This window comes from Bos javanicus, chromosome 8 (assembly GCF_032452875.1).
Source record: "Bos javanicus breed banteng chromosome 8, ARS-OSU_banteng_1.0, whole genome shotgun sequence".
Taxonomy (NCBI): Eukaryota; Metazoa; Chordata; class Mammalia; order Artiodactyla; family Bovidae; genus Bos; species Bos javanicus.
This window is the reverse complement of record NC_083875.1, coordinates 63,789,798-63,808,662: the sequence shown is the minus strand read 5'-3', so window position 1 is coordinate 63,808,662 and position 18,865 is coordinate 63,789,798. Positions and strand designations below refer to the sequence as shown.

The following is an 18,865-nucleotide window of genomic DNA, read 5'->3' as shown; positions in this document are numbered from 1 at the left end:
CATCTTTGGGAAGCTTCTGTAGAAACACAGAAAAATATTTACAAAGTGACACTAAGTAAAAAATTTTCACCCAAAATTGCTCAATATGATCACCAATGTGTGACAAAATATGTTTATTTAAAAAACAAACACTACTGGAATGGTTGCTGTTTTGCTCCTTGTAGCTCACTTAGTCTCCAGCTGCCAAGTGAGTTTGTTGAAACTTGCCCCTTTTACAGAAGAGGAAGCAGAGTCAGAGTGACTCAGTGGGCCTCCCATCTAGGAAATCAGAGCCAGGATTTGAACTCTAGGCTTAATGCTTTCTCTAACATATCACACTGGTATCAAGATTAGAGAAGGGGACTATCAATATTTTTTTTTTATTTCAGAGTTCCTTTTCTGTTTGCCAATAGTGGGAATTATTGGAAATTTCTGAAGGAAGTGTTGGCAGCACATCTGAGAGTGAGGACCAGGGAGATGGTTCTGGTGCAGCCCATTAAATGCTTTGCTCTCTTCTTCAGGATGACATGGAAGCATACCGGACCCAGAACCGCTTTCTCAACTCTGAGATCCACCAGGTCACAAAAATCTGGAGGAAAGTGGCTGAGAAGGAGAAGGCCCTCCTGATGAAGGTGAGGGCCAGGAGCCCAGGTCTGGCCATCTCTGTCTCTAGCCACCCTTCCAGTCCACTCACCCTCTCACCACTGTCTCACTCTCTCCTCTTGACCTGACTGCTCACCCTCCAGACTGTGCCCTTTGTGAACTTCATCCACAAGTCAGAGATCTGTGCTCTGCTGACTGCGGCTTCTGATCACAGGGGTGAGAGGAAGAGGCAGGCAGCCACTGTTGTCCTACCTCCCCACTTTGTAGCAAGCCCTGGCCCCCCTCTAAAGTAACTGCCCAGGGATTTAAAGGGCCAGCACCCTCCCCCCTAACCCCCTGCCAACTTCATACTTCTCTTTTCCCCCTTTTGGGAGCCAGGTATTAACTATATATTCCAAAACAACTGCAGATGGGGGGGAAATTAGAAAGTGACCACACATGCCCAGGGAAAGGTGCAGAAAAGACCTAAGAACTTAAGTTTATACCTTATTGTTTATCCTTGAGGTATAAACAATCAAAAACAGCAAACCCTAGAGTAAGAGGGAGAACCTGATTCCCCGAGTTACCACTGTCAGTTTTAATAATACAGCGGCTAGTTATTTTACAAGCAAAAGCAAGTTTATTCGGGACTAACCAGAGGAATTACAACTTGGGATCCATGAACTGTGGTGAACCGCAGGCAAATTCAAGGAACAGGGAAGGGAAACTTGCTTTTTATAGGGAAAAGGGAAGGGTTAGGAAGGACTGTGATAACCAGAAAGTCCACTAGCGGTGTGGAGGCTTCTCATTGTTTGGACTGCTGAAGTCTCTGCTTTTCCTGCTGGAGAATGAAGTGGAGGCACCTTCCCATCAGAGATGTAGGTGTACACTTCTTCCTGCTTGGAGCAGTTAGTATTGCAGGGGACAGGACCTGAGAGGTCCCCAAACAGGCCTGACTGGACTCTTTTCTTCGCTGAGCTTTCTTTAATTAATTCCACCCCACCTTATTAGGTTCAGATGTTCCATTTTCAACAAAATATCATGAGGCATACAAAGAAACAGGAAGATATGGGGGCAGGCAGATGGGGGATGTGCAGTGTGTGCCCCACGAGGTGGGAGAGACGTGGTGTGCTGGAGGAACAGGAAAAGCCCCCCGGGTGACATTAGAAGGCACAAGGGCAGTGTCCAGAGCTCCATGTCCATCCCCTGGGCACTGCTCGGGTATATCCCCTACAGGGAGCTTGCTATGGGCCAAGTGCCCTGCAAGGGCTTTGGCTCATCTGAGTCACACAAGAATTCTGAGGCAGACACTATTATCCCCAATGTTCAGATGAAGACATTAAAGCACAGAGAGGTTAAGAAATTTTGCTGTAGGTCACCCAGCCTGTAGTGGCTGAACAGGATGGGACTGCAGGCCACGCAAGAGCCTGTGCTGCCCCTGCCCACTTCGCCCCTCTTGTTTCTGAATCTAGCTCCAGCCCTGGGCCTGGTTCTCTAGCCTGGAGCCCTTTCTGCCTTACTGTAAACTCTTGCATTCGGGGCTCCTCTCCTTTTCTTCATATGAATGGCTGGGGTCGGGGGAATGGAAGATGAGAGCTGGAAGGGCTGGACTGCCTAAAGCTGTTCAGGCCTCTGGCCCAAGCCCAACCAGGTGGCCTGACCACCCCCGACCTCTGCCTCCCACAGTGCGCCTACCTCCAAGCCCAGAACTGTCGGGTGGAGAGCAAGTACCTGGCAGGGCTGCGGAGGCTGCAGGAGGCCTTGGGGGTGGAGGCCGGCGAGTGCTCGGAGCTCCTGAGGCAGCTCATCCAGGAGGCACTGCAGTGGGAAGCCAGCGAGGCCTCGGCCGACAGCGTCGTGCTCAGCCCCAGCACCATCAGGTGAGCCCGGAGCAGGGCTGGGTCTGCAGGCCCCAGGTGCTGCCAGCCACCCTGCTGCCAGTGCTGCTGACCGTGTGAGCGCTGCCCATCCCTTACCTCCTTGTACCTTCAGACGGATGAGCATGTGGTTGGGACGAACCCCATTTTATAGCCAAGAGGTGCGGCCGGCCCCTGCCCAAGGCCACACGCACACTAGTGTAGCCGCCATGGGCCTGCCTCCCGAGTTCTGTTTTTTCCCGCTGCCCCAGACTGTCTCCCAGAGGTGTTTGTCAGAGAGGGGAGTAGGGGACACAAGCCACCTGCCTCCTCTGAGCCAAGCCTTTGCTGAGGACGGTGGACCCGGGCAGTTAAATAAAACAGAATGGGCTGTGGCTGGGGTCAAAGGTCCCTAGAGGCTGGGTAGTCCAGTGGCCAGCAACTAGGCTTTGGAGCCGGACTTGACTTTTTTACTGTGTAACCTTGGACAAGTCACTTTACCTTTCTGAGCCTCCTACTCAGCCTCCCTAAGACGTAGGCTGAGATCACCAGCTTCACAGGATCATGAGGATTAAATGAGATAGCACAGGCAGAGCATATAATAGGGGCAAATGAATGCTGACTGCTGAAAGGCTGTGCGGAATGGGTCTCCACTGCTCAGTCCTGCATGTTGTTGGTGCTGCCTGCTCCCCATCTGGCCTTGGGCTTCCTGGCTGCAGAAGTGTGGCTGTCCAATGGTAGTACAGGCCTCCTAGGGCCTAAGGCTTCATGGAGTAATAAGAGGGTTCTTTTTTCTTTTTTTAATACTTATTTGTTTGGCTGCATCAGGTCTTACTTGCAGCATGCAGGATCTTTGTTGCGTTATGCACGATCTTGCATTGTGTCGCACAGACTCTAGTTGTAACACACATGCCCCAGAGGGCACAGGCTTCATTAGCCACAGCGTATAGGCTTAGTTGTTCCACAGCCTGTGGGATCTTAGTTTCCCAAGCAGGGATTGAACCCACGTCCCCTGCATTATAAGGCATGTTCTTAACCACTGGACCACCAGGGAAGTCCCGAGGGTCCTTTATATTTGCGCAGAATGAATGAGCATATCTCTTTTAGCACTTGCTATGTACCAGGCACTGTCTAGTCTAGCCTCTAGCAGTTTACATCTGAGGATCTCACTGGGTCTTCATGAGGCAGTGCAAGAGCCCCTGTACCCACTGTACAGAGCAAACTGAGGTCCAGAGCACTGAAGTGACCTGCCCGGAGCCACATGGCCAACCTACAGTAAAGCCCCGCAGGCTCCCTGCCCAGGCCCCACCCTCTCCTCACTGCCCCTTATCTGGGGAAGGGCCTTGCAAAGTGTTGCTGACACGGACTTTTGCTGGCAGTGAGTATGACGAGTACGGCTTCCTGACGGTGCCCAACTACGAGGTGGAGGACCTGAGGCTGCTGGCCAAGATCCAGGCACTGGAAGTGCACTCCCACCACCTGCTGGCCCACGAGGCCGTGGAGCGGCCACTGCGGGAGCGCTGGGCCACCCTGGGCGAGCTGGCCCCCTCAGCAGAACTGAAGCAGCTGCTGCGGGCGGGCGTGCCCCACGAGCACCGGCCGCGTGTTTGGAGGTGGCTGATCCGCCTCCGAGTCCAGCACCTGCAGGCCCCCGGCTGCTACCAGGCGCTGCTGAGCCGGGGCCAGGCCTGCAAGCACTCTGCTGCCCGCCAGATTGAGCTGGACCTGAACCGGACCTTCCCCAATAACAAGCACTTCACCTGTCCCACCTCCAGCTTCCCTGACAAGCTCCGCCGGGTGCTGCTGGCCTTCTCCTGGCAGAACCCCACCATTGGCTACTGCCAGGGCCTAAACAGGTAAGCTATGCAGCCTCGACCTTCCAGGGCACCTCTCTGTCCCTTTGGAGCCACCCAAGAAGCCAGGGAGGTCAACCAGATGGGCACAAGCAGGTGAAAGATCACACTGAAAACAGAGTTGGGTCAGAGCCCCGGCTCCTTGTCCCATGCCCTCCCCTGTGACGTGTCCACAGGGTGGTGCCGCTCCCACAGAGAGCACACGAGAGGGCCACTGGGGTCGTGTAGCCCACTGCCTGGGTCAGGGATCATTGCTTTAAACAAAATCCACTTGGAGGAGCCCAAGGAAAAGAGAATTTGTAAATGTGACAGAGGAGGCTCCCGAAAGTTGGGAAAGGAAGTAGGGCTGGGGGCAGACGGTCATTGCAAGCCGAGGCAACTGCTGTCTCTAGTGGGGCCACAGCACAACCCCAGGGGGTCCCATTCGTGCCATATTCCAAGGAGATGCTGTTCCCTGAGACTGTACAGCCCTCTGTGGAGGTCTCTGACCTCTCATAATACATGGCTGCTTCCTTCTCTCTCAGCAGACCAATCTCACTGTCATTCTGTGGATATTTCCGGCCCATCAGGACCGTCAGAATAGCGATCTTAGCCCCTGAGTCAAGGCTTTCAGCAACCCACTTGTTGACACCCTCATGTTGTAGGCCTAAATTCCCAAAGGAAGGAGTCTGGCCCAGCCTGGATTCATTTTTACTTCTGGTTCAACAGCAGGAGACAAGGGATGGTAGGGGGGAGCTGGGATGGGGTGACTTGGTAGGGCTGGGACTCTGGCCCAACTCTGTCTTCAACATGTCTTTTCGACTGCTTGTCCCCATCTGTTTGACCCCTCTGACTTCTTGGGAGGCTCGAAAGAGACAGAGAAGTGCCTTTCCAGTACTATGGGGAGCTCTCAAGGCTGCCCCCATAGAGGTGGCCTAATCTCAAATATATCCCAAAGCAAGTTTTGGTTCAACTTAATTTAAACACATATATACTCAGACAAAATTTACATAAGCCATTCATATAGAAGCTCTTTTTTCAGAATAGGAAGTATATGGCATTTACTTAACACAGAATAAGTATTCAGAGTGTCCCTACTCAAATTGGAATGGTTCCTAAACGTAGCTGTTTTTAATACCTTTTCCCAGCTCAAACTGGGTGAAACTGAGCATTTGTTGTTTAGTTGCTAAGTCACGTCCCACTCTTTGCGACCTAGTGGACTGTAGCCCACCAGGCTCCTCTGTGCATGGGATTTCCCAGGCAAGAATACTGGAATGGGTTGCCATTTCCTTTTCCATGGGATCTTCTCGACCCAGGAATTGAACCTACATTTCCTGCATTGGCAAGCGAATTCTTTACCACTGAGCCATCAGGGAAGCCCTATACATGTACAGTTTCTGGGAATTCAGAGTTAAACCTGAACAGTAATGCCTCTCAGTCTATGCCTCTTTGGAAACTTGTTCAGATTTCACACTACTCTAAACATCTGCTATAGGGGATGTCCGTAGAAATTTATACATTTATTCATTCAGCAGCTGAGCAGAAACATGCACACTTATCTGTTTGAACATGTTAAAATTCAGAAAGGACAAAACTTCTGAATCCTCTTTAAGATGAGATTTGAAGGGAACTGAAAGCTATGAGATTAGTATGAATGGTTTGTACATTTCACGCAAAGATCAGGTAGGAGCTAAGACTTAAGGAGAGCCTCCTGGATGCCAGGTACATACCTGATGTCATCTAATCCTCAGGAAAGCCCAGCTGACACAACAGAGTGTCTGAGAAGCTAAGGAACCTGACCTGGGCCTCACTATGCATAGGGGCTAAGCCAACTGCTAACCCTGGTCTCCAGCCCCCAGACCTGCTCCTTCCTACCGTGTGCCCACACACTCACAATGGGAGCTATGGTGGAGAGTGTGCTGAGAGCACTCAGAAACTTTTTTCCCTGATCAGATATAACTTTTTTGAGAGCAAGAATGGGGTTAGCCACCTATGAGCTTTGGAGTCTAATCTATGCTGAAGGAGCAGGGGGAAATTCCCATAGCAAGACAGTGTCTGGAGGTAAGCCTTGTGGAAGGCTTGTAGAAGGAAAGAAGCTTCTCCCGGAGTGGGAAGAGGCTGCACAAAGGCTGCTGAGGGCTGTAGAGGAGCAGCTGAGGTATTTCTTTACTTCTTTCTTTGAATGCTGTATTTATTGGCATTTAGGCAGATATTCATACTATTGCTTTAAATAGAAGGTTATTTGTACAGTCCATGGGATCCCAAAGAGTCAGGCATGACTGAGCACGCGCGCACACACACACACACATGCACACACACGCGCGCACACACACACATTTGTAATACAGCCTGTTGAAATGTGGAGAGTGCACTGTATTCTTTCAAAGGCCCTTCAAACCCAGCCCCTTTCACTTGTCTGAGTGCTGCCGTCCAGTGGCAGCCATTAGAACTGCATGTGTGGTGTCTCAAGAGGACAGAACCTGCTTTTATGCAGCAAACCCAGCCTGTTTAGAGCAAGGCAGATATCATAGTAATGATTTAATACTAATTCAGAGCAAAATTTTAAAATTCATTTCTCTCTAACATATAAGTAGAGTTATTTAAAGTATTAATAGTTTTTTCTTTCCCACATCACCCTCCTTTGCAGACCTTCTCAAGCCTGAATGTATTCAGCCTGGAGTCTGGCTGTAGCCCCAAGAGGTTGACAGGCCCCTAGTGAATGCCAGCAGCCTCTCATCACTGACCATTTTTTCCCCACCGGTTTTAAGTGTACAACTCAATGATCTGGAGTAAATTCACGGAGTTGTATAGCTATCACCACAATTCAACTTTAGAGCATTTCCATCACCCCTAAAAGACATCTTGTACCAATTCGCAGTCACTCTCCATTCCCACTTGCAGCCCTGGACAACGACAAACCTTCCTTCTGTTTCTGTGAGCGCTCTTGTGGACATTTCATATACCAGTCATATGCTGTGTGGTCATTTGCATCAAGCTTCTTCCCTTTAGCCTGTTCTTGAGGTTCATCCTTGTCAGAGCATATGTTTTGTTCTTTTTTTACTGAGCTACATCCCACTGCATGGTTGTGCCATACTTTGAGTATCCACTAACCAGCTGATGGGCATTTGGATTGTTTCTACCTTTTGGCTATTATGAATAATGCCATGAACATTCCTGGGCAATGTATTCTCAGATTCACCCTGGGGACTTCCCTGGTGATCCAGTGGTTAAGACTCTGTGCTTCCACCGCAGGGGACACAGTTTCAGTCCCTGGTCAAGAACTAAAATCCTGAATGCTGTTTGGCACAGCCAAAAAGAAAAAAAAAGGATGCACCCTGGATGAAATCTGCCAGGGAAGGAGAGAAAATAGTGCTTCTTCCAGGCAGACATCCCTGCTCAGCCCTGTGGGGTTTTCTTCTTTTTTATCCATGATCTCTAGAGCGTCGTGATAAGTCTGGGGGAGAGGGGAAGCAAAGGAGAAAAGGAACTCTGAGTACTGAGCGCCTGGTAGGTGCCAGACAGTGAGCAAGATGCTGTGTGTCTGTCTCCTTCACGTCTCACAGGCCTGGGAGGGGAATATTGTTAACCCCACTTGACAGGTAATGAGAATGAGGCTGAGAGAGACTAACACACTTGCCAAGGTCTCAAAGCCCGTGAATATTAAGATGAGGGCAGCTAAACTTTATAAAGAGATCTCACTGCATGTTAGCCACCGTGCATGCATGCTGTCACTTCAGTTGCGTCAGACTCTTTGCAACCCCATGGACTACAGCCCGCCAGGCTCCTCTGTCCACGGAATTCTCCAGGCAAGAATACTGGGGTGGGTTGCTATGCCCTCCTCCAGGGGACCTTCCCAACCCAAGGATCGAACCCGCATCTCATGTCTGCCACGTTGGCAGGTGGGTTCTTTACCACTAGCGCCACTTGGGAAGCCCATTAGGCACTGTGCTAGGCAGTTAGCGTGTATTTACTCCGTTCGTCCTTGAAACAGTCCTGTGATTATTATGAGGCTGAGGCTCAGAGAGGTTAAGGACCTTGCTCACAGTCACCCAGCAAGGAAGCTACAGGACCAGCATTCATACCCAGGCAACAGGACTCCAGAGGCCCTGCTCTAAGATGATCCCCATCACTCCATAAATCCCCTAGGTAGTCCTCTTCAAAAGCACGTTCATCTCGCCCCAGTTTCCAGGAACACCAGCCTGGTTAGGGAGTGTGGTGGGGAGGACACGCCCCAGGGAGCCACACCTGCCCCGGGCTGCCTGGTTGTAACTGCCGCGGGTCACTCCAGGCCTCCTTTCCTCCCACTCCAGACTGGCGGCCATCGCTCTGCTGGTCCTGGATGAGGAGGAGAGTGCCTTCTGGTGTCTGGTGGCCATTGTGGAGACCATCATGCCAGCTGACTACTACAGCAAGACGCTCTTGGCATCCCAGGTGAGCCAGTCAGGGAGAGGACTGGGGGCCATGCAGGTTGGTGCCACTGAATTGTTCCTAGGAGCCAATGGATCTCTGAAAAGCCAATGAATCTCTGAATCTCCATTTCTCCCTCTGTACAGTGGGCCAGTAAACCCTGCTCTGGGACTGCTGTGATATTCCAGTGAGCTGATGGCCTTGAGAATTGTCAGGGCCCTGCCCACACCATAGGTGGTTGTTACTCCAGGGAGGACATTATGTTATGAGATATCCTAGGGAAGGGAGGACATTATGTTATGAGATATCCTAGGGAAGGGAGGAGGAGGAAATCTAGTGTCACTTGGTGTTTGCCAGCTAAGAGTTTCAAAAGAGAGGTCAGGTAACAAGGAAGCTGCGACTTGGGAGGGCGGGATGACTGGGATGCTTCACATGCTCCCATAATCGCCCACTGAGAAGCACAGCTGCCTGTCTTCTCACAGCCCCTCCGCTGCCCTCTGAGCGCAGGCCAGCCCTGGGGTCAGGCAGAGCTAGGGTCAGAGCCAGCCCCTCGGAAAACAGCCTTGTGCCCTTGGCAGGTGGCATCACCTCTCTGAACCTCAGGCCTGCCTGCTTCCCAATGGGCGTAGCACTGCTTCCTGGGATTGTTGAGAGGTGTAAATGCGAGACCATCTCACACCTCCTCCCTCCAGCCTCTCCCTCCTCACCCCTTGTCCTATTCTCGCTGCATCGGTGCATCTGCCTGATGAAGAGAGGGATGCTACTCAGCGGGAACCTTCTCACTCCCCATCGAAACCTACCGAGCCATTACCTGCACCACCCCCACCCCCCATCCTGTTCCCCTTTCCTCCTTCAAGCACCCGGCACTGTTTTCTCCTCCTGGGTGGAGAGGTGAGGAGAGAGGTCAGGGATGGAGAGGAAGACTTGGGAGTCATCAGGAAATAGGTGGTGAACCAGGTGAGGACTGTGTTCTGCTGTGTGGCAGGGAGGCCCAACTTAGTAGTGCCTTTTTTGGTAGGTTCCAGGGATTCTTTTGATGATGGCTGTTCAGCAGTTGTGATTTTGTTGTTTTCATAAGAAGGGGTGAATTCACTTCCTTCTACTCCTCCAACTTGAGCTAATCTCTCCTAATAGTGGCTTAAATGGAGGATTATTTTTCACAGATAATGAGAAAGCTAAAGGCTCCTTCTGGCTATCTGTTCTGATCACAGGATGGCCACACCATCTCTGGTCATGTATTTTCTGAAATACAGAAAATTTCAAATGTACAAAAGCAGAGAGAAAGTGTAATGAACCTCCATGTATTCATTACCTAGCTTCAATAATTACCAACACAGGGAGGCTAGTACTATTCTCACCTATACTCACACCATTCCCCCTGCTTTGATGACCTTGCAGTAAATCTCAGACATCATCAGTCCATCCATGCATCCTTCAGCGGGTTCAGTGGCATCTTAGATTTAGTGGGTTACCCTAGGCTTTGAGCGCCACAGTGGACCTGGAGTTCAGGGTGAGGAAGGAGGGAAGAGGGTGTTCACCACAGCTGAGAGCTAAGTCTGGAAGAAGACTGAAACGGGGAGAGGGCTGAGAAACCAGCAGTTCAAAGAAAGAAAGAGCAAGAGGACCCTAAAATGAGCTCATCACTGAGATAGGAGCAGCCACAGAACAACCATATCCTAGGGCAGGGAAGGAGCCAGTGCTGGGAGTGATCAACCAGGTCCAGTGAAACAAGGACGGAGGCATGACAGTGACCACGCTCAGCACCATCACCTCTGGGCCCCACGACCTTGCCCTGAGCATCTTGTGCATCAGACCCAAAATAGGTGCAAAGTCGAGGCTGTGGTATCAACCGATCCAAGCCTCAGTTCCATCTTGGCTTGGAGTTCAGGACAAAGGGGCCCAAACTCCACGGGCTAAGAACTTCTGATCTACAGAGACCTCTGCATCAGAGCTCCCAACCTGGAGGGCTACTCACCTATGGAGTGACGTGTCTCCCTGTAAGGCTGGGCACCAGCTCCTCCGGACACTCTGTGCCCCCAGACGGGGCAGGACCCACTGGGAGCAGCCCCAGGGCTGTGTGTGGACCGGCTGGGTGTGAGGGGTAGATGGGAAGCAGACAGCCCCTCCTGCAGGGTAGCACGACAGGTCCTCTCTTGGCTGCAGGTGGACCAGCGGGTGCTACAGGACCTCCTCTTGGAGAAGCTGCCCAGGCTGATGGCCCACCTGGGACAGCGCCACGTGGACCTATCCTTCATCACCTTCAACTGGTTCCTTGTGGTCTTTGCAGACAGTCTCATCAGCAACATCCTCCTCCAGGTCTGGGACGCCTTCCTCTACGAGGGCATCAAGGTAGGGCACCGCAGAGGGTGAGCGGGAGGGTCTTGAGCAAGTCCCTGCCTCCTCTGGGTCTTGATTCTGCCCCTGGATAAAGGGAGGATGGAGCCCACCCAGCGGGGCTCTGGGGGACCTCTCTAGGGAGCCTGGCTTCATCAGCTCAAGTGCTCTGCATCCCTGAGAGGAAGTGGTGCTTCTGCCTCTGAAGACCATCCTAGAGCTGGGAGGATTCCCTTCCTCTGAACAGGGGGCTTCAGCCTGCCCAGAAGGCACATCACTGCTGCCTCCTCCTCCTCCTGTTCAGACCGAGCCCTAGACAGGGCGGCTTCTCCCAGCTCTGCCCTTTTCCTTGCGAGGAGATCCTGGGCAGGCCCTCCCCTGGCCTCCGCCACGTTTCCCCATGATGGTAGTCCTCACAGTTCACCAAGCGCCCTCGGATCCATCTCTCCATGCAACTCCTGCTAGCACCCCATGTAAAGACAGGGTTACCCTCATTAGATCCAACAGGGGCAACACTTTGCCCCGGCTCCCAGGACAGTCAGGCTCCCAATCCCCAGATTGCCAGCTGAGCTCCCCGTGCAGTTTCCAGCCACCCCCGCCTTGGCTTTGCCCCACATGTTTCTTCCAAGCCTCCTGTCTCTGCAGCCTGTCCAGGGCCGTCCACACCGCCTGGGGGTGTAGGTTCTGGGGCTTCCCTGCCCTGGCTCCCTATCCCCACCCTGCACCCCACTCTGCCCCCCAGGTGGTGTTCCGCTATGCCCTGGCCATCTTCAAGTACAACGAGGAGGCACTCCTGAGGCTACAGGATAGCCTGGAAATCTACCAGTACCTGCATTTCTTCACCAAGACCATCTGTGACAGCCGGTGAGACCCGCTCCTCCCCCACCCCTCCACCACCCCCATGAGCGCGACCCCAGGACACAGAGCAGAGCACTGACCCTCCATCACAGCTTAGAAATCTTTAGGGACATCCCACTGGCTCAGAATCTGTCCCCTTAACATGGCACTCAAGGACCCCACACAGTTTTGTTCTCCTGCCCCCAACACCCATGCCCTAGGATCCTGCCCAACAGAGCTGTCTGAGTTCCCAGGACAGCCTCCGTCTCTGGGCTTCTGGCCCGGCAGGCTCTTCTGCTTAGAATGCCTCCCTGCACTCCCACCAGCACCGTGCTTGTCTCGCCCACCTGTGCTTTTTCCTCAAAACTCAGCTCACAGTCCCCTCCTCCAGGAAGCCTTCCCTGACCAACTTGTTCTTCCAAGGTTAGAGGTCCCTCAGCCCTAAGTTTCTTCCTGCCTCAGTACTTATCACTTCGGGTGGAAACTGTCTTCTCAGTCACTGTTTCCTCTCAGGAAGGGGCCTCGGCTGCCTGAGTGGAGTGAACGCAGGGGTGCCCAGGATGCCCGCTGACTCTGACTCTGCTTTCTCCCCAGGAAGCTGATGCACATTGCCTTCAACGACATGAACCCCTTTCCCATGAAACAGCTGCGCCAGCTGCGGGCAGCCCACCGGGAGCGGCTGGAGGCTGAGCTGAACGAACTGGAGCAGCTCAAGGCCGAGTACCTGGAGACCCGGGCAGCCCAGGGCCCCGCAGTGCCCGAGGGTTCCCCGAGTGAGGATGAGGGGGAGGCAGAGCCCTGACATGGCTGCCTGCCCACCCCAAGCCCTTTCTCACCCTGGGCTGGCAGGCCCAGAGAAGGACGGCCATGCAGCGATATGTGACCCTCAAGTCCCTTCTCCTCTGTGGGACTCAGTCTCCCCATTGAAACGTTGGCTTCTGAAGCCACTGATTGGGTTTTCTCCTCATGAGCACCCCTTCTCACTTCCTCCGCAGAGCACTGTAGCACCCAGACAAGCAAGAGTGCTGTCTTTATAGGGTTAACCTTGAACATTCTCTAAGTTTTATCTGTGTATAACAGTGTAAATACTGGAAATAGTTCACAAGCTCTGGAACCTAAACAGTTCTCAGTAACTGGTTGTTCCTGGGTGGGCCTGGGGCTCCAGGATGTCGCACCACCAGGGCCTTCTCAGCCTAGGAGGTCTCTGGCTGCTGTTTCTCATGGTGTCTCTGCAGGGCCAGTCCTGGTTCCCGGAGGAGCTGAGTCCATATGCATTTACAGCTCCCGTCTTTGTGGGCGACAGCGTCTCTCAAATACTGGTTGGCCTTTTGATCCAGGCCTAGCTCCCACCTACCCGTTTCCTGGGCCTTGCACCTGCCCTCTCCTTTCTCCTCACAGCCCATCTTGGGTGTTGGGGGGTTTCTAGGGAAACCCCTGTCCACCACCAAGAAAAACTTGGTGCGGGGATTGAACAGAGAGCCCTGGTTAGCTGGCCAAAGTCTGATCTCCCACCACCAACTTCATAGTCAGGGGCAAGAAGGGTCACCTCTTTGAAAACTGGGTGGTTGGGAGAGAGAGAAAAAGGTGGTGAGACAGACAGAGCCTGCAGCCAGGTCAGGGCTAGCTTGTGCAGAACTCAGCTCCAGTTCTTCTGGGCTCTTCCAGGCCCTTCCTCAGCAGACAGGCTTCCCCCATCGCCCTCCGTGCAGGGGGTCGAGGCTGCACAAGTGATGTGAGCAGCTCATTCCTCAGCAAAGCCTATGACTGTCTGCCAGACTAGCCTTGGGCTCAGCAATCTTTGCTATGAGGGACTAGGGTAGGGCTTCTCACAGAAAAGCCTCCTGCTCTGATCCAAGGTTCTTTTCGAGGCTTGGGAGGGAGGCCACACCCATTGCTGGGGACAAGGGACAGGCCCTTTTCTCACCCACCAGCGTGAACTTGGCGGGGTTGGCGCACCAGACCCCTTGTTCCCTCCCATCACCACCCCCACCAGCCCCAGGGAGAGGACCCTCAGGGTTCCTTTCCTCCCACATTCATCAGGGCGGCTGTGAACACTACACCAAGGCTTGATGGCCTTTTCATATTTGCCAGACTTATTCGTCTGCTGAGGTCCTTTCACCACCAAACAGTAACTGAAGCATGATGGTGGTCTGAGGGCAGCCTGGGGTGGGGGGGTCCTGGCTGCACCCCCAACAGGTTGCAGGCTGTATCCCTCAGGGCCATCACCAGGAAGACTGGGCGGTCTGGCCTCCTGGAACGCCGGGAGGGTTAAAGGAGATGACGCTGGTGCTGCGTCTGCTTGCCCGGCAGAGTGAAGCACACAGCCTTGGCAGTGAATGGCCTTTTCATAAAGAAGGTATCACCAGGAAGGCCCTGAGGGCCAGAAAAGGCCCCCGGTTCCAGGAGAGACTGGGTCCAGCTGGTCCCTCTGACTCCAGCCTTTAAAACCAGATTCCCTCCTTGGCAAAAATACAGCACGTGACCCCAGCTCAGACCAGGGCTGCTGGACAACGCACCCCCACCCCTCGCCTCCCGTCTGCCACCCGCCTCTGCTCCCACCTCCCTTTCCTCCTTCCCTCATCCTTTGTCTTCACTTGTCTTCCCTCTGCTTCTCTCCCCGCCCGCCCCCACCACACACACATACACACACACACCACGCCCGGGCAAAGAAGTTCTGCCCAAAGTTGAATGTCTGTCCCCTCCTCCTCCTTCACTGGGAGGGGTGGTATTATGCAGCTGACCCAGCACTGTGTCACCTCTGGTTCCTACCTGGCTGCACCACAGTACCACCTGGGTGCTGGGTCAGAGCCTGTTGTGGGGCATGGGTGTTACGGTGCAGCGACAGGGTTGGGGACCACAGGCAACGAGGACTGACTAGTGGGGCCTCCGGCCTTGTAATGGGGAGCTGGAGCGAGAGCCAGGAATGTGAACTGCCTGTCCTAGAGCACCCACTCATCCGACAGAGCTCGGTTTACAGATGAGGAGACGGCTCAGAGAGGTTAGCCAACTTGCCCAAAGTCACAAAAGCCACAAGTGTTTAAGCCATGCTTAAGCCTTAGAGGCTGCTAACTGGAAAATCCAGGGAGAGCTCCTCCAAGCTAGAACACCTCCCCCAAGAACCCAGGAAAAAGGGCAAGCTTGGCCTATGGCCCCCTGAGCCGTGAGGGCGAGTGGGGATACCCCAGGCAAAGGAAAATGGGAGGAAGAACCATCTACCTGACAAGGGAGGCTGTAGCAGGGACTGGGGTGGGGGTAGGGGGGGCCGAACTCCGAGAATCTCTGGGGCGGCTGCTGCTCCTTGGGAGCCTGCCCGCCCTCCCTCAGCTCTTCCTGAAAGGCATTTGGGGCCCAGCCCCAGTGTCAGGTTCCTGGCCCCGCACCACAGCTGTCGCCCCCACCATCCCCAGGGATTGTTGCCTTCCTGGCTGGAGGATCTGATCCCTCACAGCCCCACCTCCCTACCCCAGGGGTGGGCCCCCTAGCTCAGAGCATCCCTCTCCCAGACACGAGGCCCCCAGCAATCAGGACACACTCCATTCTACAGGTGAGGGAAAGGAGTTACCCAGGGAACCTTCCTGGGCAATATCCTAAGAATAAAGGGGCTCCTCAAAACAGCAGGGGGCCACTGTGGAAGATCTGAACCCTAAAGTGGGAGATACATGCTAACTTCTACAGGATGCCTGTGTTCAGGGTGCTCTCCCGCATGTTCAGAACCTCCCCCTAACCCTGATCCTCCCAGGCACAGGTCCCCTCCTTCCTCAGCTCAACCTGCCATGAGCACAGGACCACATGGTACAGAAAGCTCCATGCTGGGCAGATAGGGGAGAACTTGCCACTTTCCCTCACACACATGCAAAAACAGGTTCTGGTCACCCAGAAGACATTTACCTACATGTGGCAGGTTAAATTTTAAAAGAAATTTTGGCCATACCACACAACATATAGGATCTTAGTTCCCCAACCACTGGTTGAAACTTGCACCCTCTGCCTTCAAAGTACACAGTCTTAACCACTGGACCACCAGCAAAGTCCCAACACACAGCAAATTAAACAAAGGCCATGCTGACACAGGAAGGTGTTGGATTTCTGGCCTATCTCAATCAGCAATAAGGCCCAATAGAAGGTCCTAGCAGATGGACCCAACTTTGGGACCAGACCTATTGTGTGTTTCCTAGCTAGAGACCCCTGGATAGGTCATTCCCGTTCTGGCCTCATTTTCCCCATGTGTGCAATTCAGATAGTCAGCGGGTGTTGTTGATGTTCAGTTGCCCAGTCATGTCCGACTCTTTGCTACATGGACTGCACCATGCCAGGCCTCCCTGTCCCTCACAAGTTCACATCTATTGCATCCATGATGCCAGCCAGCTATCTTATCCTCTAACACCCTCTCCTTCTGCCCTCAGTCTTTCCCAGCATCAGGGGCTTTTCCAATGAGTCAGCTGTTCACATCAGATGACCAAAATACTGGAGCCTCAGCTTCAGCATCAGTCCTTCTAGCGAGTATTCAGGGTTGATTTCCCTTAAGATTGACTGGTTTGCTCTCCTCGCTGCCCAAGGAACTCTCAGGAGTCTTCTCCAGCACCACAATTCGAAGCCATCAATTCTTTGGCGCTCTGCCTTCTTCACAGTTCAGCTCTCACAACTGTACGTGACTACTGGGCAGGTAGTCTTCATCAAATGGATCAGCGTTAGGGGGATGGAAGGGGAAGGGGGATAAGCACACCTACACAGCATCTCTAGGAAGAGTCCCAGGGTGTGTCTATTGCAGGGCCCTCCAATGGCCTCCCCACTGGTCATATGTCCAGGCCCCCCCAGAAAGGTCCCTGTCAACCTGCCTGTCCCCAAACGTGGTCCCAGCCACCCACTTTCATGGCACAGAGGGGTAAAAGGCAGATACATGGCTGGGAGGGCACAGCCACTGGAATCTGGGAAGACTTCCCAGAGAGGGACATTGGTACTGGCCCTGGAAGAAACGACAGTAGGAGGTGAGGGAAGAGAACTCCAGGCAGAGGGGACAGCATGAACAACGGCACAGATGTGTGACAGTGCAAGGGGGTGGGGGATGCACCAGTTACTGGGCCTGGCACTAGGTGAATTAAGACGTTGAGGTGAATTAACACTTACTGAGCCACGTACTGTTCTAGCTCCTAGAGATACACCACTAAAAAAAGAGCTCTTCACAAGAGAGGTGGTGTGGTAGTGTAGTTAGAAGCTTGGGCTTGGGAACCACTCTGCCTAGGGTTGAATTACTACCTGTGTGATCTTAGGCAAACTATTTTAACCTCTCTGTGCCTTAGCTTCCTCATGTGTAAAATAGATGAGTAACAGGTAACCTCATAGGTTTGTGTGACATAAACTATGGTGATGCATTGAAGGTGCCTAGAACTGTGCCTGGCTCATTAAGTGCTGGCTGATGGTATTCCTAAAAGGCTGGACCACCCCCATCTCTGTCCCAATGCCTAGCATGCAAAACCCCATAGCAGGCGAGAACGGGCAGCAGCGCCCCCTCCTGGCTGCAGAGAGAAAGAAGGGCGTCCTCCGGGTCCTCCCCGCCCTCTTCCTGCAGGCGGACAGAGAAGCCTCAGGAATTACTCCACCAGCCCAGGTTCAACGAGCGCTGCTCCCGAGGCAGGCTCTGCGCACGCACTTCACCAGGTGGGTAAATTAGATCGTCTCATCTAATTTTCAAACAGCTCTCTAAGGCAGACACAGTTACTGTTTCCCTTTCACCAGGGGAGAAACTGAGGCTCCCGGAAGATCGAGTCCCTTGTTCCAAGCCACTCGGCGAGGGAGCGGCGGGACGCGAAGGCGGGCGAGTGTGACTGTCCCCAGCCTCGGCTCGGTTAGCCAGGCAGCCCGCCCCAGTCACTGCGGCGTGTGCACGCCGGTGTGCGCGCCCGTTCTGCGCGCGTGTGCGCGCCCCGGGACCAGCCCTGGGGGCCAGGAGCGCGGCCGAGGGCTGGAGAAAGGAGGGGTGGCCCCGCGAACTCGCGGGGCGCGAGGGCGGGGCATGTGCCTGGCCCTTGCCCCGCCCACCGGCCCCGCCCGCAGACTTCGGTGGGGAGGGGGAGGCGGCGGCGCTGGGCTCCGGGACTCGGCGGCGGCGAAGAGCGCGGAGTCGGAGCTGGACGCCGCCGCCGCTGTCACCGCCACCGCCACCTGCGCGGCAGTCATCAAGGTAGGGCGGCCCCGGGCCGCCGGCCATACCTTCCCGGTTTGTGCGATGTGTGCGCGCTGCGCCTCCGGGCTGCAGCGCCTGGGGAGGGATGCTGGGGCTCGGCGCACCGCGGGGGACCTGGCGGGGCGCGGGGGACCTGGCTTCCAGCCCCTCCGCGTGACCTTGCACAAAGCACTGTTCTTCTCCAGGCCTCAGTTTCCCCGTCGGAATAGCGGGCGCAGTGGTGGCACGTTCCTCGCCTGACTGTTAGAGTAGGGGCCGCCTCAGGCTCCAGCCTCCCGACGGCGCGGAGCTCGCATGGGCACTGTCTGCACAGCCTACCCGGAACGAACGCGGCTCATGCTGGGTGTGGCTGGTCGTGCCCGTCAGCCTCCCTCCCGGCCCCCGCTAGCGGCCTGGGTGCCCCATGGGACCCGTGTGGTACTCTACCCTCTCTTGGCTAAGAAACCTGCTGGGCCTCAGCTTCCGGGCACGAGAAATAGGCAAGGGGAGAGGACACCCCCCAGGTCCCTGTGGAGCTGGCCTGGGCATGCAGGGTGGGGCCATCAGAGTCTGCCAGCCAAGTCTACCTCGCGGTCTGGGGCGGCGAGAACCTTGGGTTGGAGGTAGTGGGGCCCTCGGCCCCAGACTTGCCTAGACCAAACCTGTGCAGGCACCTGGATTTAGGGAATGGTGTGGAACCTGCCCTCCCCTTCCCTTCCTTTCCCCACCAGGTGCTGACGCCCAGCTCGGTGTCCCAGCCTGCTGTGACAGGGCTAGGTCCATGCATGGACCCCAGAGGGGCTCCAGCACCAGGAGAGCCATGTCTGGGTGGGGTTGGGTCTGGGACAGAGCAGGTGTCCGAGGGACTGTGTGTGGCT

The 18,865-nt window shown here is 54.4% G+C and overlaps 2 protein-coding genes across 5 annotated transcripts in view; both read left to right on the top strand.

The window, feature by feature from the left end:
• Positions 1-12,947, top strand: part of TBC1D2 (TBC1 domain family member 2) — a 42,500-nt gene extending 29,553 nt beyond the window's left edge. For both annotated transcript variants that reach the window (XM_061425771.1, XM_061425772.1), the window contains 7 exons: positions 501-611; positions 2,248-2,441; positions 3,797-4,273; positions 8,560-8,680; positions 10,820-11,005; positions 11,733-11,854; positions 12,422-12,947. In XM_061425771.1, coding sequence (XP_061281755.1) covers positions 501-611; positions 2,248-2,441; positions 3,797-4,273; positions 8,560-8,680; positions 10,820-11,005; positions 11,733-11,854; positions 12,422-12,629 — 1,419 coding nt within the window. In that variant the 3' untranslated portion in view covers positions 12,630-12,947. The remainder of the gene's footprint in view (positions 1-500; positions 612-2,247; positions 2,442-3,796; positions 4,274-8,559; positions 8,681-10,819; positions 11,006-11,732; positions 11,855-12,421) is intronic.
• A 4,511-nt stretch (positions 12,948-17,458) lies between these two features.
• CORO2A (coronin 2A) overlaps positions 17,459-18,865 on the top strand; it is a 68,120-nt gene continuing 66,713 nt past the window's right edge. The window contains exon 1 of one of the 3 annotated variants that reach the window (XM_061425776.1): positions 17,459-17,482. The gene's annotated coding sequence lies outside the window, so the exon portion shown is untranslated. Of the gene's footprint in view, positions 17,483-17,861; positions 18,006-18,865 lie in introns of those variants that run through there. The other 2 variants (XM_061425774.1, XM_061425773.1) reach the window with 2 other exon arrangements.